Source organism: Triturus cristatus, chromosome 4_2 (assembly GCF_964204655.1).
Source record: "Triturus cristatus chromosome 4_2, aTriCri1.1, whole genome shotgun sequence".
Taxonomy (NCBI): domain Eukaryota; kingdom Metazoa; phylum Chordata; class Amphibia; order Caudata; family Salamandridae; genus Triturus; species Triturus cristatus.
This window is the reverse complement of record NC_140586.1, coordinates 730,591,489-730,613,594: the sequence shown is the minus strand read 5'-3', so window position 1 is coordinate 730,613,594 and position 22,106 is coordinate 730,591,489. Positions and strand designations below refer to the sequence as shown.

General features: G+C 43.5%; 2 protein-coding genes across 3 annotated transcripts in view; one reads left to right on the top strand and one right to left on the bottom strand.

The window, feature by feature from the left end:
* ORC1 (origin recognition complex subunit 1) overlaps positions 1–6,349 on the bottom strand; it is a 177,639-nt gene extending 171,290 nt beyond the window's left edge. Inside the window, exon 1 of the mRNA XM_085602615.1 lies at positions 5,673–6,349. Within this exon, the coding sequence (XP_085458741.1) occupies positions 5,673–5,770 (98 nt within the window). The 5' untranslated portion in view covers positions 5,771–6,349. The remainder of the gene's footprint in view (positions 1–5,672) is intronic.
* Positions 1–22,106, top strand: part of PRPF38A (pre-mRNA processing factor 38A) — a 288,792-nt gene that overhangs the window by 147,269 nt on the left and 119,417 nt on the right. Inside the window, exon 1 of one of the 2 annotated variants that reach the window (XM_085602616.1) lies at positions 6,336–6,714. The exons of the other annotated variant lie outside the window; for it this stretch is intronic. Coding sequence (XP_085458742.1) covers positions 6,585–6,714 — 130 coding nt within the window. The 5' untranslated portion in view covers positions 6,336–6,584. Of the gene's footprint in view, positions 1–6,335; positions 6,715–22,106 lie in introns of those variants that run through there. 2 annotated transcript variants of the gene reach the window in all.

Sequence of the window (22,106 nt, the reverse complement as noted above, 5' to 3'; positions counted from 1 at the left end):
TCTTGGCACCAAAACAGTACAGATAAACAAGCATTGGCATAGCCAATAGGTCTCACCTTTGGGACCTTATAAGTATTTAGTTATGCAGCACAATATCCTTGGTGCAACAACATCAACTGTTGCATGGCTAAACACTTATACGGTCCCAAAGGCGAGACCTATTGGCTAGGCCAATGTTTGTTTTAAATTCAGGATTTGCAAATCCTGAGGCCCCAGGAGGGTCGAAATGATCCAGAGACAGCCCAGGATTCAAGGATTTGGTCCAGGATTTGCAAATCCCACAATTAAAATATTTTTTTCACATTTTTATTTTGTTGCTGGGAGTCCTTTTGGGCTCCTTCCACCCCCACTGGCCTGGTTGTCAGGGTAGGTTTATCTTGTCCCTTTTTAGGTCGAGCCTAGAGAAGCGCGCATGCGCTGCTCTGCGAGACTTCTTGTAAGGGGCTTCAGAAAGCTCACCATACGCTTGTGCATGTGTTTTTGTTTTCTCACAGGCTATTGGCCTTTGCGTGCGTCTTTCTAAGAAAAACAGCATGCAATTGGGCAAAGGCGGGTGCATGTCCCGCCTATGCTCTGCCCACGGGCTATTGCTTGCGGTTACCCGCACGGGCGACATCTGTTTTGAATTATCGTTCCCAGACGCGGGCAGGATAATTGAAAACAGATCGCTCGCTGCGGCGCGCGCACCACTTTTTTTACTCTTCTGCAATTTAGTAGGGCATGTGCGCAAAGAGTGATGACTATATTCTTTATTCATATGTGCAATCAGCACTGTGTAGTGCTACCTGTGCAACAAGTGGTCGACGATACAGGTAACCCTTTACGGGGGACGTGTAATTTCGCCAATACAAAAACAATGTGCTATTTATTATGTTGCATGCTTTTAGTCTGCCTCCCATATGCACTTGTCCTTCAAGGTGTTCGTGAAGGTGATACGACTTTGATACATGTAGATTCTGTGACATATAGCTTGTTTGTATGCAACAGCGTGATCTGCATGTGCTCTTAAAACACCTGGGCTGTGTACTAGGACTTTCTACCAGTTCGGCGTGTCCGCTGGAGTAGATCCTGGAGGGAGGCGCTGTGCTTTCAGCTTCTCCTTCAGCATGGGGAGCTGTGTTCTTTGCCGTACTTCTAACCCGGCTCTGGCTTTCTGGGCGAGGCTCGCTTGAGCAGAGGCACCACTGCAGGCTACGGTGCCATGGGACTGAAGGGCAGAGGGCACCGCACAGCAAAGGCAATCCTGCTACCTAGGGTGGGTGCCACGCCCCTTCCGTTCCCCATGCAGCACTTCTCTGCCGCCGAGGTCCACTCGCTGCTCTCTTCACGCACTGTAGCGTCGCCCGCCAGCCCCTACCTGCAGCCAGCATTGTGACCACACCTGGCAGGCCGACCTGGTGACCGCCACTACCACATGCAGCCCGGAGTCTCCATGATGGGGCCTGACACGCCCCTTCAGTGCTCTGGGATATTGCACTCCTAGGGCGGATACTTTACCGCACCCGGTTCACAGTACTCATGCAACGACTACAGCAGGCGGAAATAGTTTGCACGTCCGTGGTGGTAAACCTGACAGCCATCTTTGAATGTGGTGCTCCTACTTCTCTGAATATTTACTGCAAGACCCTACCGATTCTGACCCGGAGATGATAGTGTTGACGCTTCTCAACGTGTGTTGCCTTTTAATATATCTTCATTCCAGTGCAAGTCAGTGAGCGATATCTTTGTTTCCGTGGAGGCAGTGTCCGCAAGTTTACTGTATGTAGCATATATCACTTGTGGACGGGGTCTTCCTGAAATGCAATAACCCCATTTGGTTGCTAAATGCATAAAACGTGTAGGAACTATCATCCCGAGTATAATTGGAGCGGGCTCAGTGTGGTATGTAATTACCAGGTGAACAGTCAGTGAATGAGGGCCTGCGTTGTGAAATATTTAAATCGTATCCCAGGTAAAACGTTTTCACCCATGCAGTTCGATTATCCTCGGAACCCTGCCATATTTGGACAACCCCCACAGCTTTTCTGTAGCCCCTTCCACTGAAAGTGAAGCAATGTCTGGAGTCTTATCTCCGGCACCTGAGTTTTTCAAAGGTCTTTGACAGGCCATTTACATACCTTTGTAATCTGTTTAACAAGGCTTAGATTTTTTATTTCTGGTCTCCATAACCCCTGGCCCCCACTCTGCCTATTTCTTACATTTGTATTTTACTTTTATTGCCAGCGTGTGAGAATGCATTTCATGAAAAGAAACATGAAGTAGCGTATCCAAAAGAAACATATCAGCCATTTGTAAAGAACCTGCAAAGGCCTCTAATTGACACGAAATTGGGGTATAAATAAAATATGTATTTGAATGTAATGTGACTTTTCTGTCTTTGTTCCCTTTAATGATCAGTCATGGATCATTCAGGCAGCCCTAGAACACAATTAACAAGCATTGGCATAGCCAATAGGTCACGCCTTTGGGACCTTATAAGTGTTTAGCCATGCAACAGTTAATATTGTTGCAGTAAGGATATTGTGCTGCATAACTAAATACTTATAAGGTCCCAAAGGCAAGACCTATTGGCTATGCCAATGCTTGTTCAGCCTTGTTTTGTTAAGGCGCTTTGTGTAAACGTTTAAGGTTTGTTTGCCCCGAGGGTGCACGGAGAGAATAATTAATTCTATTTAGTTTCGTGCTAAACTTCCAAGCACCTTTGCTTTGTAAAGCTTTGCTTTTCTTGGCAACATTTGCAGCGAGTTGGGAGATTTTTGACGTATTACTCCAGGCTGAAGCCCATACAATTTCTGAAACCAGGTGCTTTTGCTTTCAGTTTTAGAAAATAATTGCTCAATTGGAAACTTTTAGGGCTTATGTGAACCCATGATGTAAACAGTGCCCTAATGATTTGGCTTTTTAAGAAAACGTTCACTCTGAAGATTAACGGTTTGCGTCCTGGAGTCGCTGTGGTCAAGAATCAAAATACGAATAGGCTAATCACAAGATCTAAAATGAAGGCGGGATGTCCCAGGCCAGTAATTTTGGATAAGAAGGCTGTGTCCCCGGTTTTAGACACGAACACTGTCAATTTCTTGAGCAGGGTTGGTAAGGGTCCCAGAAAGTGGGTCGATAAAGCCTGGTCATCACACGAGGACAACATTTTGGACATCTATGGCAATGGAAAAAACATTTTCTGCCTAACTGAGCAAGCTAAAAATATGGGTGCAAAATTAGACTTAGAAGTAATCTCCAGATGGGCCCAAAGGTCAATATGTTTTCTGGGTAACTTAAATTATGGACTATCTTATGAACAATGCAAAAGACATTTGCTTAGAATTGATCCAAAGCTGGAGGGGAAATTGGCTAAACACGAAGTTGGATTGAACAACAAAGAATGTTTATTTAGTCAAACTTTATCAGACATCGGTAAGTATGAGCAAGCATTTGCTTAACTGGATAATGCCCACTTCTCACTGATGAGGGTATCTGTTCCGATCTCTCCATGGGCCGGCAGATACAGGGGTCAAGGGGTGGGGTTGCGGGGTTCAAGGTAAGAGTACTCTACTCCCCCCTGGTGAAGGTAGGGGGCAGGTTGGCTCTTTCTGCAGAAACTAGAGGTTAATTTCCAGTGGTCTTTGGGTTTTTACAAACAGTCCAAGGGTTTCATATAGATATATGCACTCTGGTCCAGACTGTGTTCCGAACTTCAATTCAGTTTTCCTTGAGGGGATAGAGTTACTTTCTTTGGAGGTACAGGAGTTGATCCAAAAATAGACTATTTTAACTTGTTTGTTAGACCCACAGGTGTTTGTACTTAATATATTTTTGGTTCGAAAGAAAAACGACATTTGGAGTCTGCTTCAGGGTACATCAAGGCCACTTGTGCACAATGTACACTTAAGGCATACAATTCATCCTGGGAGGTTTGGAATGGTTGCTGTATAGAACGAGGTATGGATTACATTTCATAATGTGTCACAGGAATTTTAAATTTCTTAGACTTTATGGTGACTGGTCAGAAGTCCTGTAGGACTATTACAGGGTACAGTCCAGCAGAATCAACAGGCCATCAGAAAATGGACGGTAAACCAGTCGAAGAACAGAATGAGATTTTCAAGTTGATTAAGGAATTCGATACAAGAACCCTCATTAACCCAGATATTCTGTTATGGGATGTGAATTTGGCTCAACAAATGTTACAATCATGGGAAGGTAATGACTGCCTTTCTTTAAAGTTAATATCTGGCAAGCCGGTTATGTTTTCTATGTCTGGTATCATTTGGAAGAGCTTGGAACATTACATCTTTGGATATTTCTACAATGCATTTCTTGCTACTTGGGGTCCAGATCACCGTTACAAGGCGTACTAAGAGAGCATCTACCTCTAGAGAGACCCAATTATGGTAGTAATATATTGTTTATAGTTAATACTAGTGCCAATCACGACTAACTAGACAATGGTCTGAGCTGCCAAGTGGTGATATGGCTGAAGGAAAAAGTTTATTTTGGATGAAGGCCATGTTCCAAAAGGTATTTCGCCAAGGCAAAGAGTAAGTTGTTTGTCTACTCATGAGATGTCTAACTTTTTGTACTGTTTAGGTTCTTTCACAGACTTTTAGCTCAAGTCAAAAAAAGAGGACAGGTTTGTTGCACTGCCTCTATTTAAAGAGGATGGACGCATGTTCTTTAAGATGTCCATCATCTCCTTGTGTTTGCTTTGTTCGCCCTTAGTTGGCAGGGTATGCCCAGACATGTGTCCCTTGCTAACTCTGCCACAGGAAGCAAGCTAGCCTGGCTGATGAGGGCTGTTAGCCCAAAACCGGTCCCAGGATGCTTGTTTCCGGTCCGGGGAAGACATGGCTTGGCAGTTTGGGCTGGACTGTTCTAATGAGGCGCAGGGTCAAGACTGATTTGCATACAGCTGTGTCTGAACTGGGGTGGCGAAGTGAGCTAAACAAGAATGATTGATTCTACCCAGATCTGTGACGGGGGGGGGGGGGGTGCCTGAAAAGTTTCAGCGCTCCGTCCAGCATCTCCTTGCGTTTGCTTTAAATTGTTACTCCCTGTCCAAGAGAGCAGGATCATGAGAAATGTAGTACATTGAAGGTTCTTTCAGTGCTTGAAATACAAAAATAGAAGTGCAGGTACCCTGTAGCATGGTACCTGCTTGTTCAGAAGGGTTGGGACTCTGCAATTAAAGGTATTGCACTTCTGCCAAAATGTGCGGGCGCTCCATCTCAAAATCAAAAGGTCCCATTTAAAGCACTTGTGCTATTCAATAAACAGCATGAATTGAGCTGAATATTATGTGTCCCCTTTGTCTTTAATTAAAGCAGGACTGTCCATAACCAATTGTCTAATAGAATCAGCAATTTAGAGATTGCATAATATTTGCCTCATTTATCGTAAACAAAATTAGGACTTCGTTCATCACATACTAGGAGAATCTGCAGTTCGGCGGCTACTGAAATTTGAATGCGGATGGCACCGGTAAACTGTAGGTAACTTGACATGTCGGACTTTAAAAGTCACTGTACTAAACATTTTAAGTAATTTAATTATAGCAAGTTACCTATGCACAAAGCATTGATCCCACGTTAAAAGTTAGACAGTTTCTGAACTGCACGCTGCGTAATAAGGCAAGATTTACTGCAGTATGTTAACTTTCAATACTTCCAGAGACTCACCCATACTGCATGGTGTGCAGCTTGCGGTCACGCGGCTTGGCAGCCCCGGCCCATGAATAGCGGCGCCTACGTCTGACCCGAGTGAAATACTTGCTCATCCTGAACTTTGCAGCCTGTGTCAGAGTGCGATTCACTTATCCGAGTTCACTATGTCCTTTCTGCGATGCTAGCCACTGGAAGGTGGACACAAATCTGGTCTTCAATCTGGCCTGCACTCCAGGAGCCGGGGCGTACTTTCCTACCCGCACACCAAGTTTAGGTACAAATCCATCCAGACAGCATGCTGGAATTTCGCGCCAAGCGCCAGAAACATAAAAGAAAGACTGTCATGTCAAACTAAAAAAGCCAGGTAATCTGATAATACACACATTGACGGCCATCTTGGAAAGGTGCAGCTTCCGAATTCCTCATGTGGGTAAAAAAAAATTCACTGGTATTTCGAAAATACTTATGTTAAGTCTGTCTTGCCAATAAATATCTCCAACGAAAAGTAACCACAATGAAAATATAAATGAAACTAAGGGTAACACGCTTGGTGTGGCGTGAATTACAAAACATACATTCTCTATGCATACTACATGTGCAGCATCCGCAAAACCATTGTCGGATATATACGCGTTTTCAAAACCTAGGCGTTTAAAGATCGACGCTTTAGTCCTGCGTGGAGGTGGAGTCGTGAAATCTAACGAGATGGATTTTACGACGGTAGTTCGGGTCGCGTCGTGTCATCAGTATTTGCCTGACCCTAGCATGGCAGCAGCTCAACAGTCTTAGTACTATTTTGGTGTTGTTTATATTTTATTCGGAAGTGTCGTCACATCGTGGAGCCGGAGGTTGCAGTGAACGTCGTGATGCTGTTGCTGTGCGCCAGCGGACGGTAGCTGGCTTGTTTGTGGATGTAGGTTTTCGGCCATGGCTAACCGTACAGTGAAAGACGCGCACAGTATCCACGGGACCAACCCACAGTACCTGGTAGAGAAGATTATTCGTACCCGCATCTACGAATCTAAGTATTGGAAAGAGGAATGTTTCGGTCTCACAGGTGAGAAGTTTCAGTAGAGAGCGCCTCTCCTGCCCACTGATCTAGCCCCAATTTTCAGTAAAAAGCGTTTAATGTATTGGTTTCCCTCTTTCTGCTAGGGACATGCATCCAAAAACTGCATTTAGTGCCCATGTTTGCTTTCCACAACGTCGTTCCTAGCGCCCAACACGTTTGAGGTGACCCACGTCGCGGAACAACTTATAAATCAATATGGAACACCCCATAAAGCAGACATGCCAACCGTCCCGATTCAGGCGGGAGACTACCGATTTCAAGGCAAGTCTCCCGCCTCCCGATTCCTTGAAGCAAAAACCCGATTCCTCGAGGTTTCAGCAGACAGGGCTTGGCATTGTGTAACGTGCTAATTCTTCCAGCAATAGTCAGAGTGGCGATGCAGGGGCTCTAGAAGGGGTGAAAAACCAACAAAGCCCATAACAAGCGAATGGTCTTTTAAAGATCTGTGAAGTACTTGGGGGCTGTGTGTGTGCCTGGGCTGCCACACAGGTGGGGGAGGGTTGGTATATGCACTGCCAGCAACCTGCCAGACCAGTGAGTGCAGAACACTTGCATCACCTCTTTCTGCCTGCCATCGCGCTCCATGCTTCTGAAAGTTAAGAAAAAAAACGTGCATTTGCGTTTCAAATGTACGATCCTGCAGCAGCACACTTCCAAGGCCCATACATGACAGTAACCCGATTCAAGGCCCCATTCTCCCGATTTTTTTTTAAAGAATCTCCCACTTTGCTCTTCTGAAATGTTGGCATGTATGCATAAAGTATCTGGACTCAACGCACCTTGGTCGAAGAAGAAGTCACACATAAGGGTGCAGTCGAATAGATACACGCAGGTCTTGACAAAACCTTAAAGTCTCATACATACACGCAGGTCTTGACAAAACCTTGGACAGAGTGCTATCTACTCTACCACAAGTGTTACGGACCTCTTTCACAAGTGTTATAGATCCCTTCCATGAAGGGCTGAGTAAGGGTATGATTGGAGATCAAGTCTCATGCCTGTTCATGGTTGGTGTTCTTATAAGCCCTCGTAGGCTTGCCATATCTAGTGTGACTAGATGGACACTCTTCGAGTGGCAAAAGACTTATCTGCATGAGCTGGTGTGATTTACAGCAGCTGTAAGTCTGCCAAGATGTGTTGACCTCCTGCTCTCATGGTATCATGTCTCCAGATTCTGCTTGGCAAGGTGGGTTTTGGACGATGGGCCTTTGGCTGAGGGACAGCTGTCGGCTGTTTTTAAGTCTAGGTTGACAGTGCAGGTCTCTAAAAGGTCTGCTCCTACCAATTTTTTAAACCAGGGGTCTAAAATCTTTTCTGTAGTGGGAGCTATTTCTGATCCATGAAAATCATTGTAGCTACTCAAGGCTAAGTAACTTGTGTGTTGTTACCAGAAAATCCCACACCCAGCTTAATTGGCTCGAAGCCTAATGTTCATAGAGCCAGATGCTATGGTTTGAACAATATACTTTGACTAGGTGAACTATGACAGGGCTGCCGTGAGTGTCAGTGAGAGTGTGGTCTTTGTGTTTGTATGAACATGTGTGCATATGAATGAAATATGTGTTTCAGTGATTGAGAGACTGTGTCGTATGTACTTGTAGCACAGGACACACCTTTCACCATATGTTGCACCGTTGAAGTCCAGAAAAATGTTCTACAGAATGTTCAGATTATGGAGCATTTTTTCTGCAGTTTAAATTTCTCCAACTTAAAATAATGGCTGTATTTTTCCCGTATAAATATGGCACTGTATCGAGAAAAGTTAACTTTGTTTATGTGGATTCCAGTAAAACTCATAATTTGCATTTCCTTCCATTTTCCAGTGTCACGTTTACAAACACCAAGCATCTTGCTTCCAGTGGCCTATAAATATGGTGCCATATTTATAACAGAAAAATACATTTGTTTAAAATAGGGGAATTATAAGAGTTTGAATAAACATGCTTCATTAAATATGAAGAGGTATTTGGCTTACTTGAAAGTGCAGTAAGACATTAATGCTTCATGTTTAATAGACAAAGTTTTCTTTAATTTAAATTTCTCACATTTGAAAAAAATGGCAGTTTTTCAGTTATAGCACAGTGTCTACAGGTCACTGGGAGTAAAATGCCTGCTGCTTTTAAATGCTACACTTTGAAATAGGATACAATTGAAAGGAAGAGTTAATCATTAAGGTAACTTTTCATTTTAATGTTCTTCCATTTTAAATCATTCAGAAACATTATTTCGTTATCCTGCTCCAATATTGAGTCAACAAGGACTTTTATTCAAGAGTTAAATACTTCAATGCTTCACCTCTGTGACCCAGCCTAGCCTATAAATCTGACTGAGCACTGCCCATTATCAGGCTTTGGTATCTGCAGCATGATGATAATATAAACACAGTCTCACATTAACATTAAAAGAAAAATGTGACCGTGTGATTATTTAAAAATGAACTCAAGGCTGCGAGCTTCTTTAAAGATGTTTGTAAGCTACTGGTAGCTTTCGATTGACTGGTTGGAAGCACCTGTTTTAAACAATACACAGTGGGCCTTGACCCCACCCATAGGAGTAGTTCTGTTTCATCTCAAGCTGTTGAGTGTTATGGGTCTGGTTCCACTTCATTTGGAGTATGTTTGCAATGCATTAGGATCTATTTTACATTTGATAAGTGCCCTGAATTGTCACACATTCATTCTTTATCTCATGGATGCATAGTATATTTAAAGCAATTGTTTTCTGATCTGATTTGTTTTGCACTGCAGCAGGCTTTCTAATGTTGTAATCAAAATGCAAGCCAGGCTTGTTTCTTTGCCAGGGCTATGCCTACAGACATCTTTTAACTGTTTATTATAGAAGACCTATTGTTTCCAACACAGTCTTAGAGAGGGCGTTTGGTTAGCCTATTGCTTATCTGTTGTTGGCATTGGCATTCGTGACAATCAGTCTCATTTGCTTCCTTCATATTTAATTGCTTTCTATCCTCTTCTTGCGTTTGTCCTTCCCCTGGAGCTTAGCTTTTTTTTTTCTGTTTTGATTGGGTGACTTGTATCCTTCTACAATTCTCACCAAGGACCCCTTTTTTTTTTTTGGAGCACCACACTGGATTGCAAGTGGTTTCTTTCTCTCTTTTCCATGTAGAATTCCCCTCCCTCCCACACACGCACGTACACATCCCCACAACTTTATATCTTTATATACTCTGGATATTGCTGCCTACTCGTTCTCTAAAGTGCAGCAACTGATTTGGCATGTTTGACTCAAGATCAGATGTTATCAACATGTCTTTCTTTTATCTCCTGCCTTTTACAAGTTGCATGAAAGCCCATGCCTTTGCACAAAGGCAGCATTTATGGCGTGTGGCCTGCTAGTAGTAAAAGATCACTATAAACAGTGGTGATTCCCTGAGTAAGTGCTCCCAGTTTTGAGATTTGGCTCTATGGATGTCAGTGCTACTGTAGGCACATTGTTTTAGATTGATAATCTCCTTGAAGGTGGCCTTTCGGCCTCCCTTTTATGTCATGGCCTTCGGTTGATGGTAAAAAGACACAACCTAATATGCGAGTATCTTTTTTCATGAAAGTATTACCAGTGTCATGAAGGAGTCACATGACATACAATACACATTTCCCTAACCTTTTTGACTAGAGTAAACTACCTAACAGAAATGGCAGTTTCAAGAAAGATGTGTCTGGTAGGCTCAAAAGATTTAGAGCAGCAAGCAAATCAGCAATATGACATCTTTGTGTGCTGTTCTTTCTTCAAGTGTTTCAAGAGTATTGAAATTACCAATGATTCTTAATGTTAATGACAATTTTTCCTGGTGAGAGAGGTTCTTAATTTAAATTTAAAAGCTGTTACCTTATTTCAGAGTTCGAAAAAATTCACTTGCTATGTCAAGCCTGATTTGATGAGGACGAGCTACGTTCAAGGCCTACTCTCCCTGTTATATCTACTTCCAGTTGGGTGAAGTAGATTATTGAAGTAACTAGACCTGCAGGTCTAGGAACATTTTAATGATTTTTCGACCATGGAATTTGAATCAGAAAGAGAATATCTATGTTTTGATACATATTTGAGTAGCACACTTTCTTTCCATAGATTAGACACAAAAGTTTACATTTAGCGAATGTCTGTTAGCCTTGCGTTATACAGGTGTTGATAGGTTTTGACATGCAGTTGATGGAGACCTACACTTGGTTCGGTAGTTACAACAGCTAAATAGTAGTTTAGGTGTTAGCAATAAGGGAAATAAGAAATAGAATTGGGTTATATACATTTTTAAGATTTGGATATACTCGTTTTAAAGCTTTGCAGCGTCTAAATAAACCATGAAATTATGGAGCGTTTGAACGGAAATGAAAAAGATAGTTCAAGAAAACACACTTGAATTGAAACTTGAATATAAAGCAAGGACATGGAGGAAAGTAAGATTCATCTTACTTTAGCAGTGTTCAATCTTTCTAGTGATGTTTGGCTTCTAAATCAAGTAGTTTGGTGGGAAAAAAATAAGTCCCGCCCATTTCAATAGATTAGTGGGTACATCTACAGGGACACTCTTTAATGACATCAGTGACAAAAAACACTGCGACAGCAAGTTACCCCCTACCAACGCTGTGTGCTCTCTTTCGGCTTAATTCTCTTAATAAGGGAACTTAAAAACCCAGCTGCTTTACTAACATCCTCTCCACACGAATGGGCAGTGTTTTAAAGCCAATATACAATGAAAGTGTTATATCGTCCGCATTTCATGTGATGCTTGTTCAACTTCTGCATTTATTTTGATGCTTTTAACAAAGATAGTTTATTATAACTTTCTCTGTGATGGCTTTCGAGAAGACTGAAAGGCAGCAAACAGGTCCCCTAATGCCACTTCCAGTTCTGGGGACATATTTTCTGAGGTTGAGAATTGACATCGTTGGTCTCCTGGATCCCAGACTGACTCTGAGGACTTCCTTCCCGGCTGCCTGTACACCTTGCAGAACCTCATACACTATATTTCATGAAAGACTTTGAAGACACTAGGCACCTGCTTAATTTACGTCCGGACACATAAGCTAACATGCAAGTCTCATTTTATTGGACACCCACAGCAGCAACTATGGAAAAAATGTAGAACTTTTAAAACATTCCTGCAAAGTATATAGTCCAGCAACATGCAGCCATCTTCCTTCTTTTGTTGCGACTGCTCACAAGATAAGTACTCTTTCTTTTACTTATTGCATATAGAGCTTTGTGTGGGTGGATGTGTGTTCTAACACCCTTCTTGTGGAGGAGCGTGTGTACACTTCTCCTTTTCTCCAACTGGCATCTATGCCTGTGGCCTATCATCCGGGACTTTATTTTAATCTTGTGTTTTGTATTTCTTAATAGTTATGGTTTTAGTTTAAATTTGTTCCATACACCTCTCTGTAATTGTTTTTTTTCTCCTATTAATTTCATACCTTATTGGTGTTTTCCCTTTCCCTCACTTTAGCCCCAGAGGTCTGGCGGTTGACGTGTCTTGATTCTTGTATCTGGGCTGGAATCCCCTGGTGCTCCTCACGCCTCTGTGCATTTAGGCCTCAGGTGGCACGTGGCTCCTCCTGCAGCCGCGCGCCTTCTCGCCTCTGCAAGGCCTCCTGAGCAGCTTTGGGGGTCACGCTGCGACACGATTATTGCAAGCGCACGATCAGGCAGGTCCCCTATATCAGCGTCAAAACCTTGGTGCGGCGCACGCATTCCTGGGGTCTGCACTGAGTGACTGTATTCCCCTTGGTCCTCCTTCGGTGCATCGCTCTTCCTATGCACCTGCACCAATTACACAGCGCTTTCCGTAGAGAGCAGGGGAATAGAAGAAAATACCTTTGTGTCGGCGACGCACCCGGTTTGCGCGTCGGCCGCCATTTTAGGTGTTTGGGCTAAGAATAATGGCACACAATAGGTGTGGCCGTTTTTCAACATTGGGAAAGATTTAATAGCACGCGTGCTGAGACCTGTGGCAGTTGTAGTCCTTTCATACACCTCAACTGATTTTTCCTGGACAACTGCCCTTTCCTTCAATCATCTCTTATCATTTTGTTAACTAGGCTGCCTTAATCTAACCCTTTCTTTACTGTGTTAGCTAGTTGAGCCATATAGTTCCTAATACCATAGATCTTCTAGTATGGTAAAATGTCTGAGGAACAGCTGGATGAGAGATTTGAAGGGAAATTGGAGGATTTGGTAAACAGGGCTATTGGGAAATGATGGAGTTTCTAGATGACACCATCAATAGGAAATTGGAGCATTCTCCAAGAAAGGAAAGGGTTTTAATCCTACTGACCAGCCCAAATGTTCTGGATGGGTATGTAAGACCCAGAGGTAAAGAGAGCTTCAGGTGACTATTTTACTAAAAAAGCAAAGAAAATGAAAGTGATAGGGGAGGATTTGACATCGGAGAGAGCACTGGTAATGGAACCAGTGCTTCTGACTCTGCGGATGGGCAAGGAAAAGGCCCAAATGTCCCTTTATGTATGGATAATGACGAGGCTTGTGAACCTGAGATCGGCCTCTTATTCCTCTGAATTTGACTCCGACTACGAGGTTAGGAGAAAAGGGACTTCAGAAGAGTCATCCAGGGCCACTGGATCAGAGATGGGCATTGTTGATCCTTTGGGGGGTGGGAGGAAATATTTTCTGTTCCCTTCTAGTTAAACACCCCTTGTCCTCTGAATGGACACCTTGACAGCATGTCGCTGAGTACATTGCGTTCTGGTCGAGAAAGAAGATCGCTAAGGAACTAACTTCTCGTCTCAAATCAGAGTGCCCCCATCTCCTCCCTGCTTGACAAAGTCTTGAAGACCCCAAAAGATGACCCCAAGGTAGTAGCATTTATTAACAAAGGAGGCAAGGGCCCAAGAAAAGGGCTTTACTGGGCTTTAAGTCCTTCCAGGATCGTCTACTAGATGTCATTGTCCCTTTTGCCAAGATATTTAAAACGGCAGAGGTCACCTACCTCAGTGAGACTCTAGTCGATCCCAAAGAGTTGCACCAATGGGCCCAAAGAGCTGTCCGTCTCTTGGGGAATGCTAACACAGCCCTCTCTAATAAGAGAAGAAAGAGCATCCTCCTCAAAATCGATCCCAAGTTGATTGAATTGGCAAACAAGGAGGGGCCCCCACGTCTCCGGGGCATCTCTCCCGAGATGATTTTATTATGGACATGTCCAAGTATGTAGGGTTTTTTTGCTCCATACAAAAATCACAGAAGGACAGAGAGCTTTCCAGGACAAGGTTTTTGGTAGGGCTGGGAGAACGAGGGTGAAACTTCATTCAGACCCTTCATGGGATGTGGCAACGGGTTCACTCAGATTAGCTTTTGGTCCCTCCGAGGCTTCTAGCACCGGAAGCAAAGGTTCTCTGGCAGGTCCTCCAGAGAAGATCGGTGGCAAAGAGGATTTTCCACAGGTAAGAGTTTCGAGTAACCCTTCAGATATCCTTATAAAGGTGGGAGGCAGGCTGGCCCAGTTTTGTGGCAACTAGATGCTGGTGAGTTGGCACCCCTGGGTCCTAGATGCTGTCAGGGGGATACAAGCTGGAGTTTATAGACCCTCCGGTTCAGGTGAAAACTCCTCAGGAAACAAAATTCTAACAAGAAGACTCAAAATTGGTCATTCAAGAGGCAGAGGATTTGCTGGAGAAAGGGCCTCTGCCTTGGCGTAGGTTTGGTCAGCAATATTTTCGTGGCAAAAAAAAAAGACAAAGGAATGAGACCAGTGATAAATATGAAGGAGCTAAATAAATGGGTGGATTATTGCCACTTCAAAATGGAGGGGATTAACCTGATAAGGGACGTCCTGAGAAAGGGGACTGGCTAACAAGACTAGATCTCAGAGATGCGTATTTGACTATCCCGATTTGGCCTCCTCATCGGGAGTACATTCAGTTTACCTGGAGGGGAAAGCTTTGGGAATTCTGAAGTCTCCGCTTCGGCCTATGCTCAGCACCCTGGTGCTTTTCCAAAGTCCTTTGCCCAGTAGCGGCTTGGCTCCAGGCTAGGGGAGTGAGGCTTATCCGGTACCTGGACGATAATCTGACAATGGGTCAGTCCAGGGCGCTAGTGTTGAACATACCAAAATGACCATTCACTTACTAGAAAAGCTAGACTTTATAATAAACTAGAAGAAGACTTGCTTAGTGCCAGGCTAGGGCACACAGTTTCTAGGCTTTATTGTTGACACAGTTCAGGCAGAGCTGAGGCTACCAAAGGAAAAATAAAACAAGCATTTGCAATGCAATAGGTCTCGCATTTGCGAGAGTTTAAGCTATTGGTATTGTAAATGACAATGCCTTTTATTTACCTGTTTTGATAATTAACACATACATAAAAGGCATTGTCATTTACAATGCCAATAGCTCAAACCCTTGTAAATACGAGACCTATTGCTTAGAAAGTGAAAGCGTGCATGGCGCTGGATGTTGCAGGAAAGCATGTCGTGCCTGCAGTCGTAGAAACTCATTAAAGAAAATAATGCTTACAGACCAGGTGCTTTCACGTTCTTTGTTAAGATAAAGCTATATAAAGGTTTATATGATCAGCCACAGATCAGGTAAGTATGAGTCATTACCAGCCTGTGTTCAGTTTTGTGTTAAATGCCAGGTGGGTTATTGGTGACTGAGGGCCAGACAGAAAAGTGGGGAGAACTCCACCCTCAAATGCCATGCGTGAGTAAATTCAACGTAAATGGGTTGGACGTTGGTCCAGGGTTAGGGGGTATACATGAATTGGCGGCATAAACAATTGGCGGTTGAAGTTTGTGAACTACTACCTGTATTACAACACTAGCAGCGGTTAGACGATAGGGGAGAATCAACAGATGCCAGATTGCGAGAGCAGGCTTTGGTGGTGTTGAGTGATGTTGTTGTGGTGGTGGTGGTGGTGGTGGTGGTGGTGGTGGTGGTGGTGACTGGTGCTGAGATGATGCTGAGGTAATGCTGATTGATACTTGGGTTTTGCTGATTGATGATGATGTGGTTGTGTACTATTGCAAATGTGGTGTTGAGGGATGTTGTGGTGCGGAGTGATGCTGTGGTGGTGCGGAGTGATGCTGTGGTGGTGCTGAGTGATGCTGTGGTGGTGCTGAGTGATGCTGTGGTGGTGCTGAGTGATGCTGTGGTGGTGCTGAGTGATGCTGTGGTGATGCTGTGGTGGTGCTGAGTGATGCTGTGGTTGTGCTGAGTGATGCTGTGGTTGTGCTGAGTGATGCTGTGGTTGTGCTGAGTGATGCTGTGGTTGTGCTGAGTGATGCTGTGGTTGTGCTGAGTGATGCTGTGTTGGCGCGGAGTGATGCTGTGTTGGCGCGGAGTGATGCTGTGTTGGCGCGGAGTGATGCTGTGTTGGCGCGGAGTGATGCTGTGTTGGCGCGGAGTGATGCTGTGTTGGCGCGGAGTGATGCTGTGTTGGCGCGGAGTGATGCTGTGGTGGCCCTGAGTTATGCTGTGGGTGCACTGAGTGATGCTGTGGTTGTGCAGAATGACGCTGTGGTGGCGCAGTGTGATGCTGTTGTGGTGGTGAGTGATGTAATTGTGGTGTTGAGTGATGCTGTGGTTAAACTTGGAGTGATACATTATAACTGCACAGTTCTGTAATGAGACCGCTGGAGAGTCTCCTTGTTTCCTGTGTAGTTTTTTACATTCTGCAGGCCAAATAGGAGCAAAATGGAGGATCAAAAACGAAAGAGAAACCATGTAATAAGGAATGGCAGATGAATGTCAAGTGGGAAAGTGATTGAAAGAGAAGAGAGAGTGAGAGGATAGAGAATAAAGGGGAGAGAGAGATAAAGAAAGGGAGAGAAAGTGACTAAAGGGGAGAGAAAGAGAGAGAGAAAGGGAGTACATAGAATGAAGGGTGCTTATGTCACCTTGTCCTCTATTAGCTGCTTGTTTCAGGAGACAGCAGTGCACGAGGGAATAACAAATGCTGTTGTTTTAAAATACACCCATGTAACATAGAATGTGTGAGAATAGATAGCTTTTAAAAAGTTTGCTAAATAGATTACTGCCTTGAGCAAAAAAAAAACTGTTATTTAATGATTATAACTATACAGCGCTGTAATAAGACCGCTTGAGAGACTCCTTGTCTGGTGTGTAAATGTTTACAACCTGCAGTCTAAAGAGGATGAAAGCGGAGGAGCAAATACGAGAGAGAGAGAGAGAGAATGGAAGAGGGAATGGCAAGTGGAGCTCAAGTGCGAGAGTGAGTAAGAGAGAAGAGCGAGAGGAGAGGAGAGAGAATAAAGGGGATAGAGAGAGAGAAAGAAGGGGAGAGAGAGTGGATGAAGGGGTTTGAAAGAGAAAGAGGTGAGAGAGAGAATGATGGGCTAAAAAAGAGAGAGACAGGAGAGTTAATGAAGAAGAGAGATAATTAGAGAGGGGAGAGAGAGAGACAAAAAGAGAGTGGGGGTTGAAATAGAGTGAAGAAGTAACGCGGCAAAAGTAACTTCCAATTTTGCATTGTCCTTTGCTTGATTAATCAAAAAAAAAAAACAGGGTGAGACAAAAATACAGTTAATTAACTTGTGACAAAAATATAAGCGAAATAGCGATACAAGGTGAAAGCAAACCACCAAAGCAATATTTCCAACCACCCCAAAAAAACAGAGAAAGCACAAGGTATAACGTAATGTAAAAAGTGGCACAGTAAATCCAAAAGTCCTAATTAAATAATAGCCGTGCCCATGTGAAAAACGAATCCTTTCTACATGTTTTTTAATCCATCAATTTATTTTATGGTTTATTTTACACGCGTTTACCCATACTGTGGATAAAATTACATCCCGCTAACAACATTGTGGTAAAGATTGACCATTAGAAAGGACAGGCTTATGGGGGATAAAAATGTTTGGAATTAATCTCAAACAAAGTCTCCGCTGAGGGAAAACAGCAATCAAGGAGGATGGTTCTGTCTGGCTTGTGCCCCAGTGGCGCCTCTGGTCTGTTTCCTGCTGACACTTGTTAATTTAGCATTTCTCATGTAATTGCAAACAAGCCGCACTGTCTGCATGCTTGAACAACAAACATTAAACAATGGTTACGCGACCTTGCTGCAGGAACACTGTGAGTGTGTTTAAAAGCACCCATTAGTAAATATTGTGTGTTAATAGATAGGTATGGAAAACCTTTATAAATCGTTTTGTGATTTGAGTCAAAGACACACATTTTAGTTACATGTTAGGACTACACTACACTGTAATTATACCTCTGCAAAAGCCTCCTTCCCTGCTGTCTAGATTTGTACAACCCGCAGGCCCAAAAAGGAGAAAATTTGAGGAGCAAATACAAAATATAAAGAATAGATGAAGAGATGGCAGATTACGCTCAAGTGGGAGAATAATTGAGAGAGAAGAGAGAGCAAGAGGAGAGAGAATGAAGAGAGAAAGAGAAATAAAGGGAGAGAGAGTGAATGAAGGGGAGAGAAAGAGAGAGAAAGAAAGGGAGAGAGAGAGAGAGAGAGAGAATGAAAGGGGTAGAGAGAGAGGAGACGGAATAAAAGAGATATAAAAATAGAGAGGGGGAGAGAGAGAGAGAGAGAGAGAGAAAATGTGGGGGGATGTTGCCTTGTCCTGTGTGGAAAAAAGGCATAAATATTAACAGTAAATAATTTGTGAGCCACTCAGAGCGAATAAGGAGGGGAGGGACTCTAACTAAGATGAATGTGCAGAAGTGTGAATGGAAGATTGACTGTGAATGGATCGATGGAATGAAAAATTAATACTTTATTACATTGTTAAATGCCTCTGCTTACGTTGCCCTGTCTTGTATCAGCTGCTTGTTTCAGGAGACAGCAGTGCATGAGGGAATAACAAATGCTGTTGTTTTAAAATACATGCATGTAACATATAATGTGTGAGAATAAACAGCTTTTTAAAAAGTTTGATAAATTGATTCCTGACTTCAGCCAAAGACACAAATGTTAAATTACATGTTAGGATTACACTGCACTGTAATTATACCGCTGGAAAGCCTCCTTGCCTGCTGTGTAGATTTGTAGAACCAGGCGGTCTAAAAGGAACAAGGTGGAGAAGCAAATAGAAAAGATAAACAATGGAATAAGGGATGGCAGATGACGCTCAAGTGGGAGAATAAGTGAGAAATAGAGAGAGCAAGAGGAGAGAGAATTAAGGGGAGAGAGAGAGAGAAATAAAAGGAGAGAGAGTGAATGAAGAGGAGAGAAAGAGAGAGAGAGAGAAAGGGGGAAACAGAATAAAGGGGGTAGAAAGAGAGAGAGAGGAGACAGAATGAAGAGACAGAAATAGAGAGAGAGGTATAGACATAGAGAGAGATAAAAAGTGGGAGGAGAGAGAGAGGGAAGAAATATTGTAAAAAATCAACAGCCAATGTTGCCGTGTCCTGTGTGGGGAAAAAGCCCTAAATATTAACCAAAAAAAATGTGTAAGCCACTTTAAGTGAATAAGAAGGGGATTCTAACTTGTCGTTAAAATACGATCTAAAGTGAAAGTACAACCAGACCAGCCCGGCGGAGTGTGGCACGCGCGCTTGGCGGGGGAGCGCATTCCAGGCGGGGGAGCAGACCCTTTGAAGTGCGATGCCAAACGGATTGCATGGTGGCACGATGCGCGTGATTGTGCGCGTGCTCGCCATGCAATCTGCTTTTCGGAGCACTTTTGGGAGCCCCTTAACAATAGTCTCGCTTTGCGATCGCTTACGCGATAGCAAGGCGAGACCTAAAAAGCTACGCAGGGAATTGAGGAAAGTATTCGGAAGAGAGGAGATACCACTGAGGGTATTAGCAAGGATTCTGGGCCTGTTATCTTCCACAATTCAGGCAATATTCCCAGGACCCATGGTCTACTGGGCCCTCCAAAGACTCAAAACAAGATGCATATGAACCAATCTGTTGTACTCGCAAATGTTGTCCCTAGATCAAGATTCATGGAAGGATTCTGTGGTGGCTCAGGAACACATAAGCATGGAATGGGAGGGCCATTTTAGGGATGAACCGTAAATAGTGATAGTCGAATGAGCGTTTAGAAGAATGGAGAGCGAGATGTGGGAACTCTTCGCTGGACAGTTCAAGAGAGGAAGTTACACATCAACTTCTTAGAATTGTTCGCAGTTCATTTGCGATACTCTGCTTTAGCCAGGGATTGATAAGATGCTGTGCAATGCTCCATATGGACAATGTGTCAGCAGTGAGGTACGTCAGCAAGATGGGTTGACCTCGTTCCAAGGGTCTTTCAGATTTGGCAAAGGTCTTGTGGCGCAGCATATTCCTGGGTTAAGCAATGGTGTGGTGGGCTGGTTTTCTCTGAATTTCAGGGATTCCAACAACTGTAGATTGAACAGGTAGGTGTTCCTCCGTATTCAGGAGGGATGGGGTCCCTTCGGAGAGGACCTCTTTTGGACAGGTTGAACTCACAGTTGACGAGGTTCTTCAGCTGGATACCAGATCCACAGGCTTGGGGAGTATATGCTTTTCTGCAGGATTAGTGGAGTTTAGCACCCTATGCTTTCCCTCTATTGGCGTGCTGCCACTAGTTCTTCAGCAAGCACGCAACTGCAGTGGTGATAACCCCACTTTGGAGGTCACAGGCTTGATTTCCAATCATGTTGGAAATGGCAATAGACTTTCCTTATCCTAGTACCGACATTCAGGGATGTAATCGTAGGACCAGGAGGAGAATTTCATACTCTAGTGAAACACGGTCTATTCGTTCTAATGGCTTGGAGGATTTCAAGAGACAGTGTGAAATCCCAGGGCTTGCTGGAGATGCTTTCCGGCTCAGAGTTGTGGGCATCTGGAACGAGGAAAGCATTTTGACTGGCATGGTACAAACCAGTTTGTTGGTGTTTTCGGCATTAAGATCCTGCTTCAACTGATTTAGTGCATGCGATTATCTAACAGAGTTGTTTGGTTCAGGTTTGTCCTTCAGAAAAGTGAATGTCTACAGGTCAACTATAGCAGCTGGACACTGGTAGGTGGAGTATCTGTTGGCCAAAACTAACTGACTAGGAAAATAATGCATAGCATGCAAGTTCTGAACCCACCTACACCAAAGTACACTTCCTTGTGGGATGTTGGGGATGTTTTACAGATTTTACAGATTTTAGCGAACTTTAATCTGTCGTTATACATATTTCTTACAAACTGACTGTTTTACTCTGTCTGGTGTCATTTAGGCTGGCATAGGACGTAAGGGCTCTGGATGTCACCAGCAAGGCCATATCAGTCTGAGGGAGTTTGTCTTTATATTGAAAGGAGAACAAAGACATTGTCTGCCGCTATGTTCTACCCTTACTTTGAGTCGAATCAAGGGCTTTGCGTGGTTAAATGTCAGAAAGAGTACGGAAAGAAAAAAAAGTTTGAGGAATGGTGTTGCACAATTGTTGATTTTATACAGGTGGCCTAATAGGGCTGTGTCTTACTCCACCTTGGCAAGATGGTTGAAAGAGGTAATGAGGAAAGGTGATGTGGATGTAACTAGATTTGGGGGGCATTTCCTCAGCGGTGCATCAACATCTTGAGGGGTGACTTGCAAGACATCCTAAGAGCTGCAGATTGGTCCAATGAGAATATGTTTAAAAGTTTCTATAGAACTCTTGCAAATGCAATGGATAATGTGTTAACAACACTTTAAACTTGCCTAATGTTAGTCTCAGTGTCCTGACATAAAATGTAGATTTTTCACAGCCTGGTGGGCAGAAAACCCGAATTTTATTAAAGACCCAGAGACTAAGATGAGCCCACCACATAAATACCCACCCAGTAAATGCATGTTATTTCTATTTTCTTTCAGACTGAGAAGAGTTTGAATAATAATATTTGGAATAAACCTTGGAATAACCTTTGGGGAGCATTTGTCTTTGGAGTTTAGTTCTGTGTTTGGATTTATCTTGCTCACAGAACTGGAAGAAGGAAGATGGCTTCATGTTGCTGGACTATATACTTTACTGGAATGTTTTAAAAGTTCATAATTGTTTCTGTTGTTGCTGCGAGCACGCAATAAAAGGAGATTTGCATAATGTTAGCCTCTGTGTCTTTGCGAAAATCCAGATTTTCTGCTCACCAGGCTATGAAAATTCTACATTTTTCTGATGTGGGCTGGGAAGAGGACTATGATACGACTTTTACATGTTAAGAGGGATAAAGTGTAAGGTAGCCCAGGGCTACCAACGTAAAGGTATGCTACTTAGCGGTGGACTCCAGCACATGACTCAATGGTGCCCGGAAGGAGACAGTTGGGAAAAGACCGTGTTGAGGGCACGGTAGAGACTGAGAAGCTGCCCTGCTATTTGATGCATGGGCTCCACCAAGCCATTAGGCACCTGGCAATTGTCGTCAGAGTGCCTATAGAATGGGAAACTGTGGTCACAAGATTGCTACAGTTGGAATGGGACAATAATAGGACATGTGCT